This window comes from Lithobates pipiens, unplaced genomic scaffold, assembly GCF_037356315.1.
Source record: "Lithobates pipiens isolate NorthernLeopardFrog02 unplaced genomic scaffold, aLitPip1_a1.2 Scaffold_27, whole genome shotgun sequence".
Taxonomy (NCBI): Eukaryota; Metazoa; Chordata; class Amphibia; order Anura; family Ranidae; genus Lithobates; species Lithobates pipiens.
Genome location: NW_027507788.1, coordinates 143,116,356 through 143,139,846, shown reverse-complemented (window position 1 = coordinate 143,139,846; position 23,491 = coordinate 143,116,356). Strand labels below are relative to the sequence as shown.

General features: G+C 44.3%; 1 protein-coding gene across 6 annotated transcripts in view; it reads right to left on the bottom strand.

The window, feature by feature from the left end:
- Positions 1 to 23,491, bottom strand: part of MIB2 (MIB E3 ubiquitin protein ligase 2) — a 278,178-nt gene that overhangs the window by 97,050 nt on the left and 157,637 nt on the right. For all 6 annotated transcript variants that reach the window (XM_077457589.1, XM_077457592.1, XM_077457591.1 and 3 more), the window contains 3 exons: positions 21,614 to 21,808; positions 5,063 to 5,205; positions 4,503 to 4,610 (listed from right to left, as the gene is read on the bottom strand). In XM_077457589.1, coding sequence (XP_077313715.1) covers positions 4,503 to 4,610; positions 5,063 to 5,205; positions 21,614 to 21,808 — 446 coding nt within the window. The remainder of the gene's footprint in view (positions 1 to 4,502; positions 4,611 to 5,062; positions 5,206 to 21,613; positions 21,809 to 23,491) is intronic.

Sequence of the window (23,491 nt, the reverse complement as noted above, 5' to 3'; positions counted from 1 at the left end):
ATAGACAACAATGTTGTGTGCCTGAGTGTGACTATCTAAACCAATATATCAAATATGGGAAGAGACCCAAATCTGAACCTCAATGTTGACAAACAGTCCTCATAGTCTGGTTTTCTGATGTGCTGCCAAGACGTAAAAACATTAAGACTCAAGCAAACCCTAAATGCTGCGTATTTCTTTAGTGCAGCTAGCTAGGTCATAACTGATATATAAATACGGAAAGGACAGGAACCCCCTTTACTGTTGTGCTTTACCTATGTACAGCAAAACAAGGCTATAAAGACAGAAAGACCCAAACTTCTATGTTGTGTATTTCTGACAAACCACCACAGTTATAAGATTAATATGAACACCAACTCCCGTGTTGTGCATTTCTGCTATGCCACAGGGAAAAAATATGGAACACAAGACATTCCTTTCTGTCATGCACTTCTGTAGTGTAGTTCAGATAGAACCAACACTGAGAAAGGACACAAGCAACCTGCAGCATTGTGTTTTTCTGAAACAGAAAGCACCAACAAGCTTCAATCTTGAGTATTTCTGCTGTGCAACAACATAAAAGCAGAAACTGAGGAAAAAGACAGACAACCTTTACAGCTGCAATCTTTCTGGTCTGCTGCAAAATGAAACAATAACGTCATGATGAGTATTCCTGCTGTGTAGCAAAACCTCAATCAGAAGGGACAGATAAGTTTAGGGTTCCCACACCCGTGCGACCCAACCTGCGACTTGGGACTGCAAGACGCATGAGAAGTCATATACTATGGCTTCCAATGGGTACCATTTGTGTCTGTGCGACACCAGCAGTCCCCGATTCCTGGATCCACAGACCTCAAGATTACACAGGTCGCAGGGAAAAAAAAAAAACAAATAGCAATTTTCAGGTCGAACAAGTAAGGGGTCCCCAATGCTGTGACTCCCTGGAGGATTGCAGCCAACAAACCCCTGCTGTGTATCCCTAAGATGCAGAAAGGTAGATCCATGAGAAACACTGCTCACTGCTGTGCCTGATATACAAACGATAAGGCAGTAAATATAGGACATACAGGACACAAACATTCAATCTTTGTGTATGTCTGATGTGTAGTAATATACCAATACTGAGCAGAGAGGCCACCATCCTCAATGTGTCTCTCAGCTGAGCAGCAAAAACAAAATCAGAAAAAGACAAGCACCCTTCACTGCTGTGTCCTTTCTGATATGCAGCCAATAAGGCAGTATATGCAAGACATAAAAGGACAGACAACCTTCAATCTTGTATATGTCTGATGTGCAACAATATAACAATTCTGAATAGAGATAGCACATCCATATTGAAGCGATTTGGCCTTGCGACTCAACATGTCAAATCGCATGGCTAAAATCAGCACAACACCACTTTGTGGTGCTACATGGATTACCAAAGGCAGTATATGTACTACACCTGGCAGGGGTTCAATTTGTATTTCTACTATGTAGCCCAACAAATTCGAACCATCAATTTTCACTGCTGCCTTTCTGATAAGGCAGTAATACAGGACACAAAAACCTCACAGACCTTAATGCTGTATAAATCTGATGTGCAACAATAAAACACTATGAATAGAGATAGCACATCCATATTGAAATGATTTGTCATGCGACTCAACATGTCAAATCGCATGTTTAAACTCGGCAGCCATTGCTGTTAATAGCACTGTCTGAATCAGCACAGCGCCACGCAAATCAGGACCATCAGACTTCACTGCTGCCTTTCTGATAAGTAACCAACAAGGCAGTAAAACAGGACACAAAGCCCCACAGACAGACCTCAATCTTGTGTATGTCTGATGTGCAGCAATATAACCATTATGAGCAGAGATGTCACCTGACTCAACGATGTGCATTTCTGCTGTGCAACACAAAACCAGAAAGTACAGACCACCTTCACTGTTGTATTTTTCTGATCTGTAGCCAAACAAAGCAGTACCTTTAGTATATAAAGGACAGAAAACAAGCTTCAGTGCAGTACATTTCTGATGTACAGCAATATAGTCCTTATTAAGCAGAGATGTCACAAATCTCAATGTGTATTTCTGCTGTGCCACAAAAACATCCCAGCAAGCACAAACCTTCACTACTGAGGTCTACTGGTGTGCAGCCAATGAGGAGTCATGGTCTATCCCTTTATGAAATAACCAACAGGCAATTTATTTCATAGGCATAGCCTGGGCTGTAGATACTAAACCTTCACCACCAGAGAAGGAACAGATCCTAAAATGGTTGGACACCCTACTATTAGTAGTAGTTGTTGTCCTACCTTACCTCCATAGACTGAGCAAACGCTAGCCAGCACATATCCAGGTGGTGCCGATTAGCAACTAAAGTCTTAATGAGCCCAGCCCTAGAGACTAATTTAAGACCTCTCTAGAAGAGGTGGTAACAGTTTAGCCTGGGAGGTAAATAGCTATTTGCAGGCTTCAAACAATCAATTATGTAGCTCTTGCATAGGTTTGCACAGAAAATCCTCAATTAAAAGGATGTAGGGAGCGATCTATGGTGAATCGCCTTTAGATCTGCCACTGAGTGGATTGTAGCCCAAACCAATAAAAAAAGTTTCTTCTTACCTCCTACACTATAATATAAACACAGTGTAAAGGTGGAGTGGGAGGTTGGAGCTTATGAAAGTTAACTATAGCAGGCAACCTCCAAAAGGAGGATCTGTGACAAGGGAACCCCTACTGTGCCACACAGTAGCTTGGTCTCTGCCCATCCTTGAATTTTAGGTCAGCTTTTAAACATTGTGAAGCAACTTCAGATTCCTAGCAGCTGGGCTAATAGGGCCGGTAACCTAGTGCACCTGCTGACCAGGGGAGCTTCTGAATCCACCAACCACTGCCCAATTAATAACCTGTTCAGTGGTATACCTGGCCTGTAAGTAACTTTGTATCTACCAGGTCCCCTCTGTACGCTATATTCATCCCTACTAAATGTACCACAACTGGGCATGTAGGGAGAGGCTGGCAACCTACTGCTGCGATAACCACAGTGTCTCTGCTGTAAGAGGGAGCTGTGGCTGGTGGTTTTAGCAGTGGCGTCTGCGCTATTTGTATCCCGACCCCAGGTTCTGCACTGCACCAGTCAGTATATTATACACGGGGAAGGGGGAGCAATGGCCTACCTACCTCTTTCTCATCTGAGGTGGTTTAGGCACACTCGTTCCTCTGCACCACCTGTCCACCATACAGCTTCTCTGATGTAAGAGGGGCTGCAGCTGGTGTTTTTAGCAGAAGCTTAAGGGCTATTTGAATCCAGACCCCAGGTGAGATCTCAAATGCCTAGAAACCCTCTGGCTGGAATTGGGGATTTTGCAGCTAAATTCCCACGGCAAAAGGAAAGTAAAGTACTCACCGTTGTCGTCTTCCTCTTTTTGCCACAGCCAGCGGGCTTGCTTTTCCATCCTTATGGTCCACACGCAAGGAGGATAGCCGCCAAAGTGCTCCCCCCCCCCCAACTGCTGTCCCCATAGGGAGGTGCCAGGTTAGGCTGTGTCCTGCACTGTACCAGTCAGTCTATATACATGGGGGGGGGGCAATGCCTTCCATTCCTCATTCCCATCTTCATATCTGAGGTGGTTAAGGCAGACATCCACCGTAGTAAACTGGTGCCTCCTCGCTCTAGAGAAAGGAGGATGTGGGCGCCTGCTCCTACTGACTCTCAGCCTTCCCTCCTGGGTAAGAACGCCGCTGCCATTTTCCCGAAGTTTGAAAATGACGCGGGTGCTTGTTGCCACGCCCTCTCCGGCAGCCCACGCGAGCTACCGGGGACCCAGGAGTCGGGGACAAGCCCCCTGGAAAGAACCGATGGCCAGCACCCCCGTCTGAACAGCCACCTGTACAGGTAAGGAGGGGGAGACAGGATAATGGCCCCTGAAGTTCTGGGTACACCACTGTACCCAGGGTCCTTCAGCTCTCAGGGGGGCTCTTCCAATTTCTGCTGCCCGCCCTGAGGAAAAGATAGGGGAACCCCCCAGGAAGGACAAGAATATCCTACCAGACCCAGAGGCTTCCCAGGCTTGTGGTCCGGCTCCCAGGGGGAGACCACCAGCCCCAGGCTTCGGGTCATTTGGAAAAAAACAAACAGTTTCGCTGTGTAGGGAGAAACACAATCAAAAAACTGAGGATCAAGGGGAAGGGTGGGGACTTAAAACAGCTGTCGATTGATTGTGTTTCCTGTAGGGAGGAGCCTCTCATCTCTCAGGTGTGCCGTCCTGGAAGATGACTTGAGAAAAGTCAGATTGGATTTTTTTGTCGGAAAATATTAGATCCTGCTCTCAAATTTTTTCAGTCAGAATTTCCGACGGAAAAAGACCGATAGAGCCCACACGATCGGATTTTTCGACAATATTATCCGATCAGACCTTTTCCGTCTGAATTTCCGACCGTGTGCACAAGGCATAAGAGTAATAAAATGCTTGCTTATTCCTTCCAAATCAATTTTATATATATTTTACTATGTTGTGTGTTACATAAATCTTGCGGTACCTTTGTCAGAGCACCAGGGTGGAAGGTCCAGCGTGTTTCACTGTTGTACTGCACTCTGACATCTCCCCTCTCTGTGATTCTGTGAACTGTTCCGGTTTGACCTATAAACTGCACAGCCAAAACAAGCTTAAAAAATTAATTTGGAGGCACGAAATACAACGACATCAAACGGTTATGTCAAATCACATTATGTAAAAAAAAAACTTTGGTTTGGTTTGAAATTTATCTCATCACATTGCCTTACAATGTAGCAGTAGGTTAATGCACAAATAGTAAAACAGACGTTTTTTGGGATGGATGGAATATACAGTCATAACTTAAACTCAAAACTATACTCAAACAGAGGTGTTGCTGAGCTGTCATTACTAGGGTCATTTGATTTAAAACATGTGGTTTCAAACATTCCCACTCAAGCTTTCTGTTGAGTTGTCTCTCAGCTGGGGGAAAAGAATAATTTTATGTAAGGTTAAAAAACAAAATCTAATGGCCACTGTGGACATTGCCAATGAAAAAAGTTTGCTTGAATGAATTAATGGCTGAAACATTAAAGTGACAATTACCTCTGCCATTTTGGGGTTCCATCCTCCATGCCCCTCTTGCATTTCCCGCAAAATTTCAATATCTAAGAGACACTTCACTTTGTCACCATGCTGGAATGGATGGCGTTCTGAACTCTCTTTCCTCTGAATCTCTGCTGGCTTTCCTGAAAAACAACAAAAGGCAGAACATTTAAAAGTACAACTATAGGCAAAACTTTTTTTTAAAAATGTTGTATACAGTAAGAAAGGGTTAGAACCCCTGTCATTCTTTTTAACCATCTGTGTCCCATTGGGGAGATTTACCTTCACTTCCTGTTGCATAGCCAAAAAGTTAGAGGAAATACCTGCAAATCCCCTGGGGTCCTCCAGGTCACCAGAACTAGTGTCCCCATTGGAAGGTTCCCCCTCTATTACTGTTCAATGATAACAGTAAACAGGACAAATAGAGAGGCTGAATCTCCTTAAAGCGGAGGTCCACCCTAAAATGGACCTTCCGCTCATCGGATTCCTCCCCCCCTCCGGCGCCACAATTGGCACCTTTCAGGGGGGAGGGGGGTGCAGTTACCTGGATAATCCAGGTAACTGCACCCACTTCCGGGCTAGCTCTCTGCGGAAAGGGGCGTACATTACGCCCCTTTCCGCAAGTGCCCGCCCCCTTCCACAAGTGCCCCGCTGCCTGCTGGGAAACACACAGATCCCAGAGGCAGCGGGGACCGTCCTCATTGCGCAGCGCGGCTCGCGCATGCGCAGTAGGGAACCGGGAAATGAAGCCGAAAGGCTCCATTTCCTGATTCCCATACCCAAGATGGCGGCGGCAGCACTCGAGTGTCGATCTAGAGATCGGCTTCGGGTGCCGACATCGCGGGCACGCTGGACAGGTAAGTGTCACTATTTTAAAAGTCAGCAGCTGCAGTATTTGTAGCTGCTGACTTAAAAAAAAAAAAAAAAAAATGCGGAGTCCCGGTGGACTCCCGCTTTAACCCCTAAGATCCACCCCATAACAGTTCTACTGCTATATACACACATATACACGCAGTGGGGACGGAAAGTATTCAGACCCCCCTTAAATTTTTCACTCTTTGTTATATTGCAGCCATTTGCTAAAATCATTTAAGTTCATTTTTTTCCTCATTAATGTTCACACAGCAGCCCGTATTGACAGAAAAACACAGAATTGTTGACATTTTTGCAGATTTATTAAAAAAGAAAGACTGAAATATCACATGGTCCTAAGTATTCAGACCCTTTGCTCAATATTTAGTAGAAGCACCCTTTTGACCTAATACAGCCATGAGTCTTTTTAGGAAATATGCAACAAGTTTTTCACACCTGGATTTGGGGATCCTCTGCCATTCCTCCTTGCAGATCCTCTCCAGTTCTGTCAGGTTGGATGGTAAACATTGGTGGACAGCCATTTTTAGGTCTCTTCAGAGATGCTCAATTGGATTTAAGTCAGGGCTTTGGCTGGACCATTCAAGAACAGTCACAGAGTTGTTGTGAAGCCACTCCTTTGTTATTTTAGCTGTGTGCTTAGGGTCATTGTCTTGTTGGAAGGTAAACCTTCGGCCAAGTCTGAGGTCCTAAGCACTCTGGAGAAGGTTTTCGTCCAGGATATCCCTGTACTTGGCCGCATTTATCTTTCCTTCGGTTGCAACCAGTCGTCCCGTCCCTGCAGCTGAAAAACCACCACAGTATGATGCTGCCACCACACTGCTTCACTGTTGGGACTGTATTGGACAGCTGATGAGCAGTGCCTGGTTTTCTCCACACATACCACTTAGAATTAAGGCCAAAAAGTTCTATTTTGGTCTCATCAGACCAAAGAATCTTATTTCTCACCATCTTGGAATCCTTCAGGTGTTTTTTTAGCAAACTTCATGCAAGGCTTTCACGTGTCTTGCACTGAGGAGAGGCTTCCGCTGGGCCACCCTGCCATAAAGCCCCAACTGGTGGAGGGCTGCATTAATGGCTGACTTTCAACAACTTTTTCCCATCTCTTGACTGCATCTCTGGAGCTCAGCCACAGTGATCTTTGGATTCTTCTTTACCTCTCTCACCAAGGCTCTTCTCCCTCCAATAGCTCAGTTTGGCTGGACGGACAGCTCTAAGAACTGTTCTGGTTGTCTCAAACGTCTTCCATTTAAGGATTATGGAAGCCACTGTGCTCTTAGGAACCTTAAGTGCAGCAGAATTTTTTTTGTAACCTTGGCCAGATCTGTGCCTTGCCACAAGTCTGTCTCTGAGCTCTTCAAGCAGTTTCTTTGACCTCATGATTCTCATTTGCTCTGACATGCACTGTGAGCTGTAAGGTCTTATATAGACAGGTGTGTGGCTTTCCTAATCAAGTCCAATCAGTATAATCAAACACAGCTGAACTCAAATGAAGGTGTAGAACCATCTCAAGGATGATCAGAAGAAATGGACAGAACCTGAGATAAATATGAGTGTTACAGTAAAGGGTCTGAATACTTAGGACCATGTGATATTTCAGTTATTTTTTTTTTTTATAAATCTGCAAAAATGTCATCAATTCTGTGTTTTTCTGTCAATATGGGGTGCTGTGTGTACATTAACCACTTGCCGACCGCCGCACGACGATATACGTCGGCAGAATGGCACGGGCAGGCATATGGGCGTATATATAAGTCCCTGCCTGCCCGCGGGTGGGGGGCCCGATCGGGCCCCCCCCCGGTGCCTGCGGCGGTCGGCATTTCTTCGAGAGCGATCCGGGATGAGGGGGCGGCCATTCATTCATGGCCACCCCCTCGCGATCGCTCTCGACGAATGGAAATCCCCCGTGACATCACTTCCTCTCCTGTAATGTAAACACAGGAGAGGAAGTGATGTATTCTCTCCTCCGTGTCGGTATTTTCCGTTCCGACACGGAGGAGAGCGGATCGGTGAGTTGCACCAACACTCTACACACACAGTAGAACATGCCAGGCACACTCACACCCCCCCTTTACCCCCCGATCACCCCCCCAATTACCCCTGCCCCCCAGTCACAGTGACACCAATGTCATTTTTTTTTTTTTTTTTTTGCATTGGTGTCATTTGTGACTGTAATAACTGTTAGGGCAGTTAGAGTTAGCCCCCTTTAGTTCTAATGTACCCCCCTAACCCCCCCAATAAAGGTTTAACCCCGTGATCACCCCCCGTCGCCAGTGTCACTAAGGCTGGGTTCACATTGCAGCGGTTTATGAGAACGAATGTGATTCGCACCGCACTGCAGTGCAAATCACATCCGATCTCTGTGCGATTCGAGTTCAGCCATTCGCCGCACCCGCCGCACCCGCCGCACCCGCCGCAAATTCGCACGGGACCCTTTTTTTGGCCCGCAGCAGAATCGGATCGCATGGGTGTTCACACCATGCGATCCGAGTTTGCAGATCGCACTGCGATATGCGAACTGATCTGGGGGTGTCAGTAACATTTCACTGACACTCCCAGCAGTTCGCATAGGGCAGTGTGAACTGCCGCCGGGAGGCATGCGATGCGGGAACCCGCCGCGGATTCGCGGCGTTTCCGCATCGCTCCAGTGTGAACCCAGCCTAATAAGCGATCATTTTTCTGATCGCCGTATTAGTGTCACAGGTGACGCTAGTTAGGCAGGTAGATATTTAGGTTCGCCGCAGCTTTTTATAGCGCCAGGGACCCCCATATACTACCGCATAAAGCCCCCTGATTGCCCCCTAGTTAACCCTTTCACCAGTGATCACCATATAACTGTTACAGGTGACGCTGGTTGGTTAGTTATTTTTTTATAGTTTCAGGGCACCCGCCATTTATTACCTAATAAAGGTTTAACCCCCTGATCACCCGGCGGGTGTCATTTGTGACTAATAACTGTTAGGGCAGTTAGGGTTAGCCCCCTTTAGTTCTAAGGTACCCCCCTAACCCCCCCAATAAAGGTTTAACCCCGTGATCACCCCCCGTCGCCAGTGTCACTAAGGCTGGGTTCAGATTGCAGCGGTTTGAGAACGGATGTGATTCGCACCGCACTGCAGTGCAAATCACATCCGATCTCTGTGCGATTCGAGTTCAGCCATTCGCCGCACCCGCCGCACCCGCCACACCCGCCGCACCCGCCGCAAATTCGCACGGGACCCTTTTTTTGGCCCGCAGCAGAATCGGATCGCATGGGTGTTCACACCATGCGATCCGAGTTTGCAGATCGCACTGCGATATGCGAACTGATCTGGGGGTGTCAGTAACATTTCACTGACACTCCCAGCAGTTCGCATAGGGCAGTGTGAACTGCCGCCGGGAGGCATGCGATGCGGGAACCCGCCGCGCATTCGTGGCGTTCCCGCATCGCTCCAGTGTGAACCCAGCCTAATAAGCGATCGTTTTTCTGATCGCTGTATTAGTGTCACAGGTGACGCTAGTTAGGCAGGTAGGTATTTAGGTTCGCCGCAGCTTTTTATAGCGCCAGGGACCCCCATATACTACCGCATAAAGCCCCCTGATTGCCCCCTAGTTAACCCTTTCACCAGTGATCACCATATAACTGTTACAGGTGACGCTGGTTGGTTAGTTATTTTTTTATAGTTTCAGGGCACCCGCCATTTATTACCTAGTCTCACTAGTGTACCCCTAAATTTAGGGGTGTCTACTTTCCAAAATGGGGTCATTTGGGGGGGGTTTGTGCCATCTTGGCATTTTATGGCCTTCAAAACTGTAACGCCCTTAGAAAGCCTGAAGGCGGTGCTTGGTTTTCGGGGCCCCGTACGCGGCTAGGCTCCCAAAAAGTCCCACATATGTGGTATCCCCGTACTCAGGAGAAGCAGCAGAATTTATTTTGGGGTGTCATTTCACATATGCCCATGGCATGCGTGAGCAATATATCATTTAGTGACAATTTTGTGAAAAAAAAAAAAAAAAAAAAAAAAGTTTGTAATTTTCCCGCAACTTGTGGCAAAATATAAAATATTCCATGGACTCAACATGCCTCTCAGCAAATAGCTTGGGGTGTCTACTTTCTAAAATGGGGTCATTTGTGGGGGTTTTGTGCCATCTTGGCATTTTATGGCCTTCAAAACTGTAATAGGTAGTGAGGAGTGAAGTCAAATATTTACGCCCTTAGAAAGCCTGAAGGCGGTGCTTGGTTTTCGGGGCCCCGTACGCGGCTAGGCTCCCAAAAAGTCCCACATATGTGGTATCCCCGTACTCAGGAGAAGCAGCAGAATTTATTTTGGGGTGTCATTTCACATATGCCCATGGCATGTGTGAGCAATATATCATTTAGTGACAACTTTGTGAAAAAAAAAAAAAAAAAAAAAAGTTTGTAATTTTCCCGCAACTTGTGGCAAAATATAAAATATTCCATGAACTCAACATGCCTCTCAGCAAATAGCTTGGGGTGTCTACTTTCTAAAATGGGGTCATTTGTGGGGGTTTTGTGCCATCTTGGCATTTTATGGCCTTCAAAACTGTAATAGGTAGTGAGAAGTGAACTCAAAAATTTACGCCCTTAGAAAGCCTGAAGGCGGTGCTTGGTTTTCGGGGCCCCGTACGCGGCTAGGCTCCCAAAAAGTCCCACATATGTGGTATCCCCGTACTCAGGAGAAGCAGCAGAATTTATTTTGGGGTGTCATTTCACATACGCCCATAGCATGTGTGAGCAATATATCATTTAGTGACAACTTTGTGTAAAAAAAAAAAAAAAATTTTTTTTTTGTCATTATTCAATCGCTTGAGGCAAAAAAATAAAATATTCAATGGGCTCAACATGCCTCTTATCAATTTCCTTAGGGGGTCCACTTTCCAAAATGGGGTCATTTGGGGGGGTTTTGTACTGCCCTGCCATTTTAGCACCTCAAGAAATGAGATAGGCAGTCGTAAACTAAAAGCTGCGTAAATTCCAGAAAACGTACCTTAGTTTGTAGATGTGACAACTTTTGCGCAAACCAATAAATATACAATTATTGACTTTTTTTTTACCAAAGACATGTGGCTGAATACATTTTGGCCTAAATGTATGACTAAAATTGAGTTTATTGGATTTTTCTAATAACAAAAAGTAGAAAATATCATTTTTTTTTCAAAATTTGCGGTCTTTTTACGTTTATATCGCAAAAAATAAAAATCGCAGAGGCAATCAAATACCATCAAAAGAAAGCTCTATTTGTGGGAAGAAAAGGACGCAAATTTTGTTTGGGTACAACATTGCATGACCGCGCAATTACCAGTTAAAGCAGCGCAGTGCCAAAGTGTAAAAAGACCTCTGGTCATTTACCAGCAAAATGGTCCGGTCTGAAAGTGGTTAATGAGTAAAAAAAATGAACTTAAATGATTTTAGCAAATGGCTGCAATATAACAAAGAGTGAAAAATTTAAGGGGGTCTGAATATTTTCTGTCCCCACTGTGTGTGTGTGTGTATATATATATATATATATATATTTTTTTTTTTTTTTCACAGCAGAAGCCGATCTGCGGGTGCTGGGCATTGGATGACTTCCGGCGCCCACCAATCATCAGTAGTACACAGAGAACTGAGATCTGCCTATGTAACCAAGGCAGATTTCAGTTCTGACAGGGGGAAATTAATGGATTTTGTGTTCCTGCAAAGCACGGAACAAAATCCATTACTTCCCTTAGTAAAGGCACCTCACAGTACACATATAAACACTGGCTAGGCACACAGTTAACCCTTTGATTGCCCCTAGATGTTTAATCCCTTCCCAGCCAGTGTCATTAGTATAGTGACAGTGCATATTTTTAGCACTGATCTCTGTATTAGTGTCACTGGATCCCGCAAAATATCAGTTAGAGCCTTTTCACATTTAAAGCATGGGAGCGTCGGCGGTAAACCACCGCTAATTTTAACGGCGCTTTACCGTTGTTTTAGAGGCACTTTTTGGCTGCTAGCGGCTGAATAAAGGGTTAAAAGCACCCGCAAAGCACTGCTGCCAAGGCACTTTGCATGCGCTTTGATGGCCCTGCCCATTGCACCTCAAAGAAGCTGCTTGCAGGAATTTTTTTGACGTCCTCCTAGCGCAGCACCCCAGTGTGAAAGCACTCAGGCTTTCACACTGGGATTGCAGATGAGGCATTTTTCAGGCATTTTTCAGGCACTTTACAGGTGCTATTTTTAGCACTAAAGTGCCTGAAAAACACCTCCAGTGTGAAAGGGCTGTTAGTGTCCAATTGTCCACCGCAATATCGCTGATCGTGCCATTACTAGTATAAAATAAAGATCCCCTAAATATATTACATAGTCTGTAGATGCTAGAACGTTAGCGTAAACCAATCCATATATGCTTATTACAACAAAAACATATAGCAGAATACATATTGACCTAAATTTAAGAAGAAATTGCATTTTTGTAAAAAAAAGGATTGGATAGGTTTTAAAGGAAAAAGTAAAAATCATTGTTTTCTTTTCAAAATACACAGTGGTGATCACATACCATCAAAAAAAAGTGCTATTTGTGGGAAAAAAATGACATAAATTTGAAGTGGGTACAGTGTCGCACGACAGCGCAATTGTCAGAGTAAAGCAGTGCCGCACTGAAAAAAATGGCCTGGTCATGAAGCAGTGTAAATCTTCCGAAAGTCAAGTGGTAATCAGGGCACAGGCAGCAATAAAAACCTGGCAGGTGTTCCCCTCTCTACTCTATCCAAAACAAAAAACAAAGTTTTTGCCTTTACACCCCTTTTACACTGAGGTAATTTTCAGGCATTTTAGCACTAAAAATAACAGCTGTAAAGCACCTGAAAGCTGCCTCTCATGTCTCCCCAGTGTGAAAGCCTGAGTGCTTTTACACTGGGGGGGGGGGGTCTTCAAGCAGCATCTTTTGGGCGGTTTGGGAGCACAGTATACTGCGCTCCTACACCATCCCTGCCCATTGGAATGAATGCACAGTGCTTCCGAAGCACCTGTAAAGCGTTTTTGCAAGCGCCGCAACACAAGCAGTTTTAACCCTTTCTTTGGCCGCTAGCAGGGGTTAAAAGCACAGCTAAAAAGACTCTAAAGCACCGCCAAAACTAGCGGCGCTTTACTGCTAACGGACCTGTCACCCCAGTGTGAGAGGGGTCTAAGATATATTTACATCCAGCTTAAAGTATATCAAATGTGCTGGCCAAATGGCACATTTATGGGCTTTAGGGTACAAGCTTTAGAAATATTCAGTTATTATAAAAGCTATAGCACTGACTAGATTGGAGCCAAGCTATACAATTATGTCTTCTTTTCATAAACCACAAAAAAAAAATTCTGTTTTTATAAACCATAAAAACATGTCGTCTTTAAACTCCAGAATCCAATATATAATTGTGGTCAATAAGTATAGTCCTACAGAGAATAGCAGGGCTGCAACACAAAAAACGTACATCATGCAGAAATAAGTTGAGTTGTTCTCAAAACATTAAAATGAGAAGAGCTACAGAATGTAAGCAGCTTTGATTGTGGTAGTCTTATTGGTGCCAAGCAGTGTTAATTTCGTTGACTAAACTGCTTTTGTTGACTAATTTAATACTATTTTATTAGACTAAAATATGACTAAAACTAAAACAATTCAGATGACTAAAATACAACTTAGATCAAAATGGCATTTTAGTCAAAGGACTATAACGAAGACTAAGCCAAATTTTGATGTCAAAATTAACACCAGTTCCAGGCATGGTGGCTGCATCTAAAACTGCTTACTGCCTGGGATTTTTTACACAACAGTCTCTACAGTTTATAGCATTCTGTGGGTGAAAACACATTATTAATGTGAAAGGTGTAAAGGAGAAAATCTGTGCCAGGACAAGGTCATCTGGTGCCCAAGGCGAACATGGCAAACTGCGTGCCCCCCCCCACACCCCGCTCAGATAGGGCTAATAATGGTGTAAGGTTTGTAATGCATGTAATGTTTGTGACATGCACTGAAATAGTATTAACATATTGTGCAACTTTTGAAATTGAAAGAGTAACCTTTCAGGGAGAAAGTGGCATGTGGTGCGCGTAGTGCCGCAGCAATGAGTGGTTGTGGTTAAATTATGATGGCCAGGAGAGGGCATGCTTCAACCGATACACCCTTTAGCTGCAGAGGGAGTGCCTGGGGATGTACACATTCTGCGGCTGTGATGTTTTGCTTCACTGCTGCAGTACAAATTATATCCCTTGTAGAACTTGACCCATGGCTGAGGCATGCTACATCAGGGCTGGAGGGAATAAAGCAGGCAGTAAGGAGGCGATACAAGGGCTCCTTACCACCTGTCAAATGCTCTCTGAAGAGCAATCTGAGTGCTGATCACTCTTTAGAGACCAAAACATGTGAACAAGCCCTTAAATATTTATTTCTTAAAATTAAAAAATTTTTAATCGTTTTTAGAATTATATATATATATATATATATATATATATATATATATATATATATATATTTTTTTTAACATTTTTAACAGCATTGTTGGGAGGCTTTGGTGAAAGATCAGGACTCTAAACAGACCCCGATATTTTCACTTTTGAGACAGAAACACCATGTGTGTCTACTAATGGACAGTGTGTGTGTGTCTGGAAAGCCACAATTTTGTGGCTGACATGGAAAGGTGTGAACCTAGCCTTTTAGTGGGCTCGCACCAGTGCACTGCGGTTTGGTAGTGAGGTTTTAGGTGCGTTCCCAATGAATTTTATTACACAGTGTGTTTTCTGAAAGAGCATCAATGATGAGGCATGCAGGACTTTGATGCACTTTCATGAAAATGCGCCGTGTAATAAAATTCATTGGGAGTGCTCCTAAAACCACACATAGAAATCACACTGCGGTCAAACAGCAGCACTCTGGTTATTAGGGCAGAAAGAGTGAAAACGTGGGGTACTAGTAAGGGTAATAAGAGTATGTTTTAATGAAGAGCATAGTGAAGGACTGCAGGGAAAGTGCTAAGGCTGCATATTAGGAACAGGACAGGTAGTAGAGGAGTAAACTGGAATGAAAAGGGTCTCAGCTCTGCAGGATGTGCAGTGCACATTTATGGAGGGGACAGCTGAAAGAGGAAGGTGAAGAGTTAATGTGAACAGCAGAATCCGTGCTGACTTATGATTGTGCAGGGAAGATAAAGTGCTGGTGAGATGAGCTGGTATTCTATTGAGAAAAATGCCTCCGATGGGTCTGTGCATGCACAGTACCAATCAACGCTTCAGCTGATATGTTGATTAGCTAGCGTGACACAGTGCATGCGCAGATCATCTGAGGCATTATCCGATGCTATGCAAACAGCTGGGGGAGAAGGTACTTGTCAGATTAAACCTTGCTGTTGCAGGGGGGGTTCTGGGTATGTTGAAGGGCAGGTTTTGTGCGAGTTGCAACCTGCCCTTACAGACAGGCAAAACCCAACGTTCAACACATTAAATCTGCCCTGTAACAAACAAAACACGCCCATGGAAAACCCACCCTGCAGCAGCAAAGGTATTATCTGATAAGTACGTTCTCCCTCCACTGTTTGAATAGCGTCTCCCTCCACTGTTTTCATAGCATCGAAAACTGCCTCCCGTCAAAAAATACCTCTGACAATCTGCGCATGTGCTGCTGATGTCACACCAGCTGATCAAAATATCAGCTGGAGTGACATTTGGTACTGTGAATGCGCAGACCCATCTGAGGCACTTTTTGACAGGAGACAGTAATTGACAGGACACCGGACAAAGTGAACGTCACCAACAAGGAAGACTGAAGTGACCTGGCCGGGAAAGAACAAGCTGACAGGGGAGCTTTGAAGGAGAGGAGTGATTAATTGGTGCAGGAGAGATAAGGCAGAGTTGAAGTCCTGGAATGGCGGATTCCGGAATCCATACATTGTGTAGTAACAGGAAGGAGAAGAACTGTCAGGCAGGAGAAGCGACCGAAGCTCCCAGTGCACCCCCCTCACCACAGATTAAGACACCGCCCAGGGCAGGTGCCCCTCCCGCTCTCCCTTGTACCGGCCCTGGGGAGAATAGCCAGATATTAAAGTGCATGTATTCACCCCAGGCAAAGAAAAATGACAAAGCCAGATTATCTAAAGGTGTGGTTTTCAAAAGGTATGCCAATAAAGCCAGTGACTGAGAAGCACGGTAGAATAGGGGGTCATTTCCTAGTGGTCTGGGTATGTCTGTGTGCCAGGTTCTTCTGAACCAATTTGGTGCAAGGGGAATCACCAGCTTCTTTTCTGGGTCTATTTTATGAAGCAGATGGGGTGGAATTTACACTGGAGGGAAGGCATAAATTAGCCCGAACTGAGAACAGGGGATTAATCAAGGCATTGAATGGCAGTGCTAGTCACTCCTTGGGCCACACCATAATCAGAGGTAGCCATTTGTTGAACCTGGAGGCCAGCATATCCACAGCCGTGGTCCCTCATGTCTGACATATCAGGTTGAAGGACCCATACCCCTTGATCCAGGCAGGGGCGGCTGAGGCAATCCGCTTTCCATGTGTCCAATCCAGGGATGTGGACCGCAGATATTGCTGGACATAAGATGATCTGGATGGCTTCCTTCAAGGCTGCATGACTCCTGGTGCCCCCTTGGAGGTTGATGTAGGCCATGGCTATGGTATTGACTACATCCCGATTAGGTATCCTTGCAGAAGGGGGGTGCAGGGTTGAAGAGCCATCTTTTTTCTCCAAGATGTTGATAGGGAGTGTGGCTTCCACCAATGACCATGTTCCCAAGACCATGAGGAACACTCTTCCACAGCCTAAAAGACTGGCCTGTTATCACTTTCCAGGGATAGGGAAGGAAAGACTTCTCTAAACAGAAGAACGAGGAGGTCAAGAAAAGGAGCATGCTTGTTCCAGACAAAATGCTTCGCTTGAGAGGTATCAAATTAAATTGGGCAAATGACACAGCCTTCAAAGAAGTTACCATCAGGCCTAGAACTCTTGTGGATAATCTCATTGTGAGAAAGCATTTTCTTCACTTGAAGGATAACCTTTGCTTTGGATGTGTCTAAAACCAGACACAAGTATTCCAGGTGAAAAGGAGGCTGAGGAGCAGATCTTTATAAATTGATCATCCAATGAAAGCCTGGAGCCCCTGACTTGTCCTGTGAACATTTGCAGACAGTCAGAAGGTAGAGGAGCCCTTCAGGAGAAGGTTGTCCAGATAACCTGTGACCTGTATTCTATGAATTGTTAGAAGGGCAAGAAGAGGTGTTAGGAATACTCTGAAAGCAAAGGATAGGCCAAAAGGCAGTGCAAGAAACTGGAATTTAGAAACTTTCACTAAAGATAGGCATCTTGTATGTCAAAGGTTGATAGGTATTCAATTTATTTCAGATAGGCAAAAAATCACTAAAGATTCCATGCAAGATAAAAAAAAAAAAAAAGTACTTTAGGTCCAGAAAAGATGAATATTCCCGCTGGGCTTTGATATTGTAAACTGATTTGAATAAAATCCTTGGAACCGGTCTTGTGGCAGCACTGGCAAAGCTACAACCCGAGAAACCTTATGGAATTCTGTAAATCTGAATGACTTGGACAGATTTTTGTTGATTTGATAAAATAAAGTGGTGAGGAGGTAGAGATTTGAACTCTATTTTGTATCCCTTTGAAACCACTGATTGTTTTTAAAAGTGAGGGACATTTTTGACCCAGAAATGGGCAAACTAACAGACATCTCTTTGCGTTTGAGGAGACTTAATGGGGTTGTAAACCTATGCATTAAGGTGAAAAAACACCTATCAGTGACCAGCCCCCCCCCCCCCGTTTTACTTACCTGAGCCCTCGAACTTCATCCACGGGGATGGGCCATCTCTCTGCCCAGGGTTCTCAGGTCTTGATTGGATAGATTGACAGCAGCGCAGCCATTGTCTCCTGCTGCTATCAAATCCAATGATGCAAGAGCCGGGGGTGGGGCTGAGTCGTGCATTCGGTGGCTACGGACGCCAAATGCTGGACTCGGGAGCAAGCCCACAAGACAATCCCCCATGAGAGTGTTTCTCCTAGGGGGTTATTTGATGTGGGAGGAGCCGCAAGGGCCACCGGGGGACCCCAGAAGAGCAGGTTTGGGGCCACTCTGTGCAAAACGAGCTGCACAGTGGAGGCAAGTATGACATGTTTGTTATTTAAAAAAAAAAAAAAAGAAAAGAAAAAAAGGCCTTTACAATCACTTTAATAGGCTTTGCGGGTCAAGTCTTATGCTGAAAGGGCTGAACTTTGTTTTTGAAGTTGATACCTGGGTAGAGCAATTGAGTGCTCTGTGTTTTGAAGAGGTAGAGGCTCCTGAAGAGTGCTCTTATTCAAATTATTCACTGTTGAACTAAATTCTTCCCTTCTGTGACATCCTGAATTTGTTAAGTGGTTAACCAAAAAAACATCCTCCTTTAAAAGGGCAAACATATGAGCGTCTTTTACAAACAATGTTAGCTGACCAGGCTTTCAGCTACAAGATTCTGCATGTGTGTGTAAATAGAAATCAAAGTCATTCCAGAAATTTGTGTCATGACCAGTTATAGGGCATAAGCATAAAGATACAAGGCAGAAGTTAAATGCTGCAACTGTTCTGTTAAAGAGGAAGTAAACCCTGATGTATTTCTCTTCCTCTTTATTCCAAAGTAAAAGCATAATGGGCTAGTATGCATTGCATACTAGCCCATTATGTTTACTTACCTACAAACAAAGCCTGCGACGTTGCCACTGTTGGCCGTGTACTTCTTCACCCCTCTTCCTTCCGGGGCCGTGGACTCCGGCTCTGTGACTGGCCGGAGTTGAGTGACGTCACTCCCGCGCATGCGTGCAGGAGCTGACAGTCACGGCACAGGCTATATAGTAACGGCACGACCATGCCCTTTCTTTAGTGCGCATGCACCGATGCCGGCCCGAGCGTATATGGTAAAGATCTCCTAAACCTAACAGGAGATATTTCCAATACCTATAATAAGGCTTACCTGTAGGTAAAAGCGGTGTGTAAAGGTTTACAACCACTTTAAAGTAGGAAAATAAGATTAAGATGGTTGTACACTGATCAATTCCAGTTGCCTGTGGTCTGACAGACAAATAGCAGGAATAGCTGATTGCTGTGATGGGCCTGCAAGTGTAAAGAGAGCTTTTAAGATCCTCTTGCCCTCCTGTGGTTAGGGACAGATGTCTGCGTCCAGGCTTAAACATCTAACCCTAACCACAGGTAACCCTGTGGTGTGCAGCTAATGCGAACAGTGACAGCTTTTGTCAGCCTGTCATTAGTTGATAGAGGCTGAGTGCCCATTGGTATTCGCATGCACATGTCATTCCAGCTGCAAGTATCCGCTAGATGGGTAAACACTTGTGCGATAGAGGCCTAAAACCTATTATACGGAAACTATTTGAAAGTAGGAACATCAGTTGAAAACAGTGAGATGTTGCTTTAAGGTTGAGAAGGCAAGATCTATAACCAGAACAGCGAGTTCGGAAATCATTTTCAGAGGAGTGAAAATCTTTTCAGGATTGACCCAGTGATCATAAAATCCCCATCCTATTTATTCCCGAAGAGCAATTTTTTTTTAGACTTAGTAGATCTCTTTGTACCAAAAGGGGCATGGTGAGACAGAGGGGGATCAAGTGTGACTATTCCAAGGCTTTTGCATACAGTAGAAGCTAGCATATCACTATCAGGTGCATAGGAGCCTGGGAAAGAGAAATCTTTCGCTGCCTCCTCTAACACTGCTTTTGAGTCCGTCCTCTGCCTATTTTGGGGTGGGCTTTTCGGTATCTGACTCAAGCAGAGATGGCGGGGTTTGGGAAAGAGCCTGGCAGGTCTGAGCTCTGGACCCAGAAGGCTGTGTTAAAGTCATCAGCTGTCCGAGGAACGGTGGCACAGATGCAGAAAATGCCTCCTTGGTCAGGTAGACCGCATGTTGAGTGCTTGAGATGGCGCTAGAATTGGATGCAGAGATGCGTGTTAAAATAAGGTCAAGGCCCTGTGCAAGGGAAGCATTCCTGCACAAATGTTGTGCAGTGCTTTTACAGAGCAGATGTTGGCCTGAGCTTTTGTTGTGGCTAACTTTCATTTGGTTTCCACCATTGCTTCAGGTGAAGGTCATGCCCATGGTGTACTCACAGACTAGATCAGCGCAGGCGAACACAGTAACCTGGGTGCAGACTGTGCTGTAGCTAATTTCCTCATGTTCAGAGAGTGCAAGGGAGCACCTCAGTACCTGTACAAGGGGCACTAGGTAGAAGTGACGAGAAAGTGTTTAATCCGGGGTGTGATCTAACACCTGGTCATGCACCTGAAACTGGGATCTGAGTGGTTAAAATTTAGTACTAAGTTTGAAAAGTTTGCATTGTAATGGTGAATACATTCCAACACACAATGGGGGGATATTTACTTAAACTGGTGCACACAGAATCTGGTGCAGCTATGCATAGTAACAAACTGTCTAACTTCAGCTTGTTCAGTTAAGCTTTGACAATAAAACCTAGAAGCCGATTGCTTACTATGCACAGCTGCACCAAATAATGTGCGCATTAGTTTTAGTAAATCTCCCTCAATGTTGGTTGTTTCAGTAACAGTCAGAGACACAGGATAACGCTGTCTTGCCTCTCCACAAGGCAGGTCCCTATATTGGGTCCAGGCTTCGTCCATCACAGTAGGCTTACCTCTGGACGGAACTTCAGGGTCTGGGTTCCAGAGGCATAAACCCCTGCCCTGGACCTGTATATAGCCCTGTGGCTAACTACATGCGTTGCACAGAATGCCAAAGTGATTGCTCATGCAGGAATCAATGCCCAAAGCAACACTGTAGGCTGTCCCCACAACATCGGGTCTGGGTACAGCTCCAAAGGTTTTACAGAGGTTGAACTGATCTGGATGCACTGCTTTTAATGGTATGCTGGAAGACAGTGAAGGAGTTCAGCTAAGTAAAATGAAGAGTGATTTCTCTGTAAATGAGAAGTCCATCACATTAGGACACCAGCATAAACCGGAGGGCTCATGGACTAGATAGAGTATTAGGGGAGGTGTCCAGGAAGTGCGTCTCCGAAAGTCTTGCTAGTCTTGGTCCAATCACCTGAATATATGGGCCTAAAACCCAAGGTCTATGAATACTCTGCCTGTGTCTTGTATTGTACAAATCGAGATATTGCAACTACCATCATTTTATTCTATGGTTCCTCTGATTTTAGACAACATATAATATTTTTGGGTTTTAAGTGTGCTTTCATGAAAAAAAAAAAAAAGTGCATTTTAGCACATGTGAAAAACAATACAAAAAGGCTCTAAAATGACAAGGATAAATTGAGTTAGGAGGGGTAGAACCTCTGCCAGGTTTTCATGGTCATTCGTGTCCATTATAAAGATTTTTTCACATCTTGTGTGGTCACTGGGGTATGGTATGAGGGGGAAATCTCTCCAATGGGCACAAAGAAAGCAATAAAATCAGACAGAGTATTAAACCATTCCCACTTTAACCCCAAAAAGGGATTTTGCTGGTGGTCAACACTGATCAGCCTAGGAAAAATGAAGATGTCATATTGTTCCAACAAAAGGAGGTGGTAATCTGTCCATAACTACAAAGTAAGCCATGTTAATTAAGAATGACAATTATTTAGTAAGTGGCTGGCTGACATAATAAATGTAAAAATAAATAAAACTGACACACTAATGTTAATGCAAACTGTCTGTCTTACCAAGCTTAGGCAAGTGATCTTTGTAGTAATGTCCTCCCTGAGCATCTGCGATGCACTTTAGATCTACTTTGCCCTTGTGCCCAACTCTGTAAACATTGGTGGTGCCATCAGCCCAAGTTACACTTGCCACGCTGCGTCCTGTTTCCACATCCCATCCGCGAATGTCCACAACCCGGCCGACTTTAGATTCCCCACCTAGGTAACAGAACAAAGAAAAATGTTTTACATTAAAACAATGTCCTATTTTTTTTAGATTTCAATCTATTTATTCTGTTTTACAAAAGAAGTACAAGAGCACAATAAGGAAGAGGAATATACAGAGCGTACACTACCAAAGGCTCTCAAGTTTGGCACAATCATTGTTTTTGAGCAAAAACAGCTAAACCAGGCATTCAAGGGTACATGGTTAGTAGCGATAGTTACAATAGGGCAATACATTTATGGTTGGTCTAAAAAATAAAAAAAAATAGAGAACCCTCTTATTCTATTTCCAGTAATAAAATTACCCTGGTATAGTATAGTACACACAGTTGTGCTCATAAGTTTACATACCAGCAGTATTAGAACATTAAGGTTCTGTTAGGGTATTAAAGTAACAAATCCACTTAGGAGAAAATAAATAAATGACTGAGTTTTGCCTTTATTGCGGTCTAAAGGCTCTGCAAACTATTAGATCTGACCACTCATCATAATGACAACAGAAACGACCCAAATGAGCCTGATCAAAAGTTTACATACCCCAGTTCCTAATACCGTGTTTTTTAACATCAATGACAGCTTGAAGTCTTTTGTGATACTTGTGGATGAGGCTCTTTATCTTCTCAGATGGTAAAGCTGCCCATTCCTCTTGGCAAAAAGCCTTCAGTTCCTGTAAATTCTTTGGCTGTCTTGCATGGACTGCACGTTTGAGATCTCCCCAGAGTGGCTCAATGATATTGAGGTCAGGAGACTGAGATGGCCACTTCACTTTATTTATATGCTGTAGCCAATGACAGGTCAACTTGGCCTTGTGTTTTGGATCATTGTCATGTTGGAATGTCCAATTACGTCCCATGCGTAGCTTCCTGGATGATGAATACAAATGTTCCTCCAGTATTTTTTGATAAAATGCTGCATTCATTTTGCCAACATTTTTGACCAAACTTCCTGTGCCTTTCTAGCCAACACATCCCCAAAACATCAGCAATCCACCTCTGTGTTTCACAGTAGGAATGGTGTATCCTTATCATAGGTCTTGTTGACTCCTCTCTAAATGAAGCGTTTATGGTTGTGGGCAAAAAGCTCAATTCTGGTCTCATCACTCCAAATGACTGTGTGCCAGAAGGTTTGAGGCTTGTCTCTGTGCTGTTTGGCGTACTGTAAGCGGGATACTTTGTGACATTGGCATAGTAAAAGGCTTTATTCTGGCAACTCAACCGTGAAGCCCATCTTTCTACAAGTGCCTCCTTATTGTGCATCTTAAAACCACATGTTTTCAGAGAGTCCTGTATTTCACCTGAAGTTATTTGTGGGTTTTTCTTTGCATCCCAAAAGCTTTTACTAGACGTTGTGGCTGAAATTTTAGTTGGTCTACCTGACTGTGGTTTGGTTTCAACAGAAACGCTCATTTTCCACTTCTTGATTAGAGTTTGAACACTGCCAATTGGCATTCTGAATTCCTTGGATATCTTTTTATATCCCTTTCCTGTTTTATACAGTTCAACTATCTTTTCCTGCAGATCATTTGACAATTATTTTGCTTTCCCCATGACTCAGAATGCAGAAACCTCAGTGGAGCACTGGATGAAAGATGCAAGGGTCTGTCAGGAGTGCAGAAACTCATTGACCTTTTATACACACACACAAATTAGAAAGGAAACAGATCACAGGTGAGGATGG